At 43.8% G+C, this 4,907-nt stretch overlaps 1 protein-coding gene across 1 annotated transcript in view; it reads right to left on the bottom strand.

Annotated features, from left to right (window-relative positions):
* Positions 1 to 4,907, bottom strand: part of ASB7 (ankyrin repeat and SOCS box containing 7) — a 54,189-nt gene that overhangs the window by 23,437 nt on the left and 25,845 nt on the right. The window contains exon 2 of the mRNA XM_006872137.1: positions 2,127 to 2,732. Coding sequence (XP_006872199.1) covers positions 2,127 to 2,732 — 606 coding nt within the window. The remainder of the gene's footprint in view (positions 1 to 2,126; positions 2,733 to 4,907) is intronic.

Here is a 4,907-nt window from a genome sequence, read left to right as displayed (position 1 = left end):
GCTATAAATCTTTACGGGAGCAGAAAGCCTCATCTTTCTCCCGCGGAACAGCTGGTAGTTTCGAACTGCTGACCTTGCGGTTCACAGCCCAATTCGTAACCACTACACTACCATAGCTCCTCTAAAAAGAGGAGGCAATAAAAAAATAAATAAAAAGGGGGGCGCTGAGACACTTTTGCATGCAAACAAGCCTTCCGGAAGTTGGTCATACTAACTGAATCAAGACTCTCTAATGTAGGGTTCAAAACAGCAGCAACAAAAGATGTCCAGAATTTATTAACAGTAAAACGCACCTTGTTAGGATGTAGTCCAGGCCTCGCTTCAAGTTCAAGAGTAATCTCACCTTTCACAACACCAACTTCCTTACCAGTGTTAGAAATGAAAACCGTTAGCAAATGTGCTGCATTTGCAACTTGACTCCAACGTTTTCCTAAACGCTCCTATAGCTGAGTCAGGGGGAGGCCGGAGTGGTGTGGGACCAGCAGCAGCATGTCCACCCTGCCATCTCTGACCACACTTCTGTGTGAGTCAAAAGCTTTCTGCAAAGGAGCAGCTGACAGCCCAAGGCAGAGAGAGATCTTCACTGCTATCCAATATGGAAATTACTAGCCACTTAGTCCTGATGTGGCGCTGTAGGATAAGCACTGGACTGCTAACCACGAGATTAGCAGTTCAAACTCACCAGCCACTCTTCCTACAGTCACTGTGAGTCGGAACCAACTCAATGTCACTTAACAACAACAACAAAGTCACTTGTGGTTTAACTGGTTACAATCAAGTAAAATGAAAACTTCCGTTCCTCCGGTGTATGAGCCATGAATCCAGTGTTTGATAACACATTACAGAGGATGGAGAGACCACGTCTATCATTACAGAAAGTGAATTCAATACTGAATGTCACTGCGGTTTTTTTGTTTTACTCTGAACATACATGGTAAAAATTTCATCTTTTCCCTACATGAACAAGACAAAATTCAAACTACATTTTGTCTCTTCATGAGGTAAATTTTTACTCCAAAAATTCAGTTCCAAGGGATAGAGTGGATTATTTACAAGCAGATCAAAGACAACTCGTGGGGTCCACCTCCCCAGCATCCTTGCGTGTTAGTTAATACGTCTTCGTCCATAATAATGACCAAAAGTGAAAAACCAGGTGAAACCCGGTGGATTCCAATTCAGCGTTTCGGACAGGACAGAGGAGAGCTGCACCTTCAGTTTCCAAGAGTGCAACTCTATTTCCAGTGGAGCAGCTGGTAGGCCTGAAACACCCCTGCTTAATCCACTATACTACCAAGGTGAGACAAGGATTCCATTATAAAGTGTGGCCACGCAAAATGAAATGTTTTGTTTATAGAAATGTGGGAGAGCAGGCTCTGGAACTTGAGCTGTCTGCTTTTTAGGGAAAGTGACAAGAGAAGGTAGTTACACCTATACAAACAATCCCCCATCAGAAACCCAGCTTAAACAACTGCTCAAGGCAAGCAAGATCCTGCTAGACTTAGCAAAGAGGGGCCCACACAGCAACAGGGCTAATACAAGAGAGACCCTAAGGACTAAGGCAGCAGCACATCGATTTCCACTGAAAGTAAATCTTTTCTAGGCCCTTAATGTCCATTACCAGTACACTTAATTAAAGAACACTGCTGCTCCACCTCATAATGAAGTAGAAAAGGCAAACTAAACTATCAACAACAGCTTCCCAATAAAGCACAAATTCTGGGACAGTTAACGAGTCTAAATCCCAAGCTTCTCCTTCCTCAATATGAAATCACCGTAAGCCTGGAAAGACTAGCCTAGCCCTCAGACTGTAGGAACTACCACCTTCTAAGCCGTGTCATTCACGTTAAACAAGTTTCTCTGCTCCTGCCTCCATTCTTTCTTGCCCCCTTCTGCCTACTCTACTTCTTTAGTAGCCTAATTGATTTCTGATGAACTTTTGTGACATAGTACAAGTTTCTATTTATTTAGAGAAATGATGCATTACTTACCATGCAGGGCTTACATGAACGGCTAACAGCTATTTATTCTAAGATGTAAGGAGAAAAAACCAAAAACAACAGACCCACAAGATGCAAGTTAAAAACGCAAACACCCACAACAATAAAAGTAATAATTATATGACATACTTGTTACTTCTTGTAAGAAATCCAAACACGGTCGACTACTTCCAGAAATACTTATTGAAACAGCCAACGGGGTCTGTCCTTCATAGTTCCTTGTGTTCGTGTCCGCTCCATAATTATATAACATCCGTGCACAAAGCACATCATCCCTAAGGGCAGACAAGTGTAAAGGAGTCTGTCCATCTTCTAAGCGACCCAAGTTTGTGTCTGCCCCTCTCTGCAGGAACATTCGGCAATAAGAGTGGTTGCTTTTGATCACAGCGTAACGTAACAGGAAACCGTTCTGAATGTCAATATTGGCATTGTGGTCCAGGAGAATTTTCACACAGCTTGACCTCTCTCGGATAATGGCTAGTTGAAGCGGCGTGGTACCTTTATCACTGAGTGGGTCGACCTCAGCTTTGAACTCTAGTAGGAGGCGGACAAACGAGTCCCTTCCATAGTGAGCAGCCACATGGAGGGGAGTCCAGCCATCATTGCTTTTGGCATTAATGATGTCACTCTTATACTCAGATTCTAACATCAAGCGTGCGATTCGGGCCCGGCCGTGCATGGCTGCGTAATGAAGAGCAGTGAAGCCTCCGATTAAATCCTTTACTGTAGGATCAGCTAGAATGAAAACCAAGATGAAAACATTAGCCAACTTTACACCAAAACAACCAATAGGGCAAAAGCACAGTGTAGTTCTCATATAAAACTTGAAATGACCAAGTATTACAGTGAACATAAAGGACTAAGATGCTTCAGCTTCACTTAAGTCTAGTGTTAACAGAAATAAATTTGATTTTCGTAGAAAGGTGATATCAGTAGAATGTCTATGAAGCTGAGGTAGTAGATCTGCAAAATCTACTACACGATTAGTTCGGATGGCCACGCCCTCCCTCCCTCTCCCCTCATCAAACCAAGGGCTTCTGGCTCCTCAAGTCCCTCATCTCTGTACTGTTTCATGCTTCTCTTCTGTTTTGAACTTTTGATCTTATTTTCTCTTGCGCTGCTTCTTGGTCTTAAAGAGAAGCATGTGCAGGAACATCTGCTGTTCTAAATTACGGATGTCCTGTGGTCTGGCAAACTCTGTCCTTTTAGACTGTATTAGGTTAAAAAAAAAAAAATTTCTGTGGTCTGTAAAAATTCCAAGGCATGTAAGATATACATTAAGTGATCTTGATAAAGCATGTTTTCATAAAAGTCTATTCTGAATTGTAAGTTTCACAAGAACTTTGGAATTTACAAGAAGGAATAAGCAGCATATTGTGTGAAAAATTGAGAGAGAGCTTGGCACCATATAAATTATTATTTTCTAAAAAAGTTCCCAAAACCACTTCTACATGGACTAATTTCTGGGGGGGAAAGGAAACTACAATGATTTTTCTGCTATGGGATTCTTCAAGTTATAGATTTTCATCACCTGGCCTCAGATAGTTCCTTAGGCCAACAGTAAGTTCTGTGCAGCTCTCAGCCCAACCCAGGGCTGAGAACATGGTCAAGAGTCACTCTCCCGAATACCTAAAATGGGGCTAGAACTTGCCCAGTGAAGGAGGCTTCCTACAGACGTTGCATTGCATAAGACCACAGGTGGAATCCTGAACCCCTTCCAGAATCTTCTGAGGTGGGAAATTTCCACTTGAAATGACAAGCAGACCAGCCTGGAGCTGCTAGAAGAACAGAGGTATTTCTTGAAAGAAAGACTGGCAGAAAAAATCAAAATCAATAACGGCAGTCCGATTGACTACTACAAGAACAAGCAAGTTGTTCATCCAGGAGCCATCAAGACAAGTGGTCAGCTCCCCTCAGAGCAAACCCCAAGACTAAGACTCAAGGGGAACACACAAGCAGGCATGTGGTCTGGCTGGTGACCACGCTGGTCACTACGATAAGGGAAAGTGGGGAAAAAACAGCAGTGAAGTTGTGAGCTACGTCTGACCATGTTCAACAGACTCCTATGAACCCAGATTGAGGCCTGCTTGGCCAGCAGTGTGGCAAGACCTGGGGACTCCTGGGCCCAGAGGCAGTGACATAGCAACAGAGGGCTAGAGCAGAGTGAACCGTGCTGCTGATAAGAAGAGAGGGCATATGCACAAGAACACCCACACTTGCAGATAATACCTACTTGACCTGGCTTCAATGGCTGGATGATCAGAACTTGACTACAAGAAAAAAGAAATGGGGGGGGGGAGAATAATCTGCTACAATTTGATGAAGTTGACCTACACCTATGGATGCAGTAGCTCAAAAGAGGGAAAAAATGTTTACAACGAGGATCCTTCCCACCTCTTTGGTACACAGGGTTCACAGAGATGGGCAACTTAGACATTGGCTACCCAAAATGGGGATGGCTCCTTGGAAACCGTCTAGGTCACTGTGGGTCGGAATCGACTTGACGGTACTTAACAACAACAAAGGCACGAAGTGACTGGCTTACAAGCTTAAAAGAGGGAGTCTAGTTCCAGAGGGTGCAGGGGAAGGTAGAATCTTCACTAAGTGCTTTCCAATCTGTCTGGGAGGGGCTGATGAAAGGAAATGTGGATAAGACTCTTGTGGTACAATAGTGAATAAATGCTATCAGGACTGACTGTGAGGGTTGAAAATCTAAAAGTACATGTTTTGTAACAAAAGGAGAGGAGTGCTTGGTTTTGTAGTCTAGGAGCAGAGGTCCCTGGGACTATCAAGGGAGAGGAGCAGAATGTGGGGCCCTACCCAGAGAAACAGTGATGCCAGAGATGATGACTTGGCGGGATGGAGAGGCTGGAGACTCTGTACTAAGGGAGGGAGAGGGGCTGTGTGCTG

Source organism: Chrysochloris asiatica, unplaced genomic scaffold (genome assembly GCF_000296735.1).
Source record: "Chrysochloris asiatica unplaced genomic scaffold, ChrAsi1.0 scaffold00184, whole genome shotgun sequence".
In the NCBI taxonomy this organism is placed as follows: Eukaryota; Metazoa; Chordata; class Mammalia; order Afrosoricida; family Chrysochloridae; genus Chrysochloris; species Chrysochloris asiatica.
This window is presented reverse-complemented; position numbering and strand designations above follow the sequence as displayed.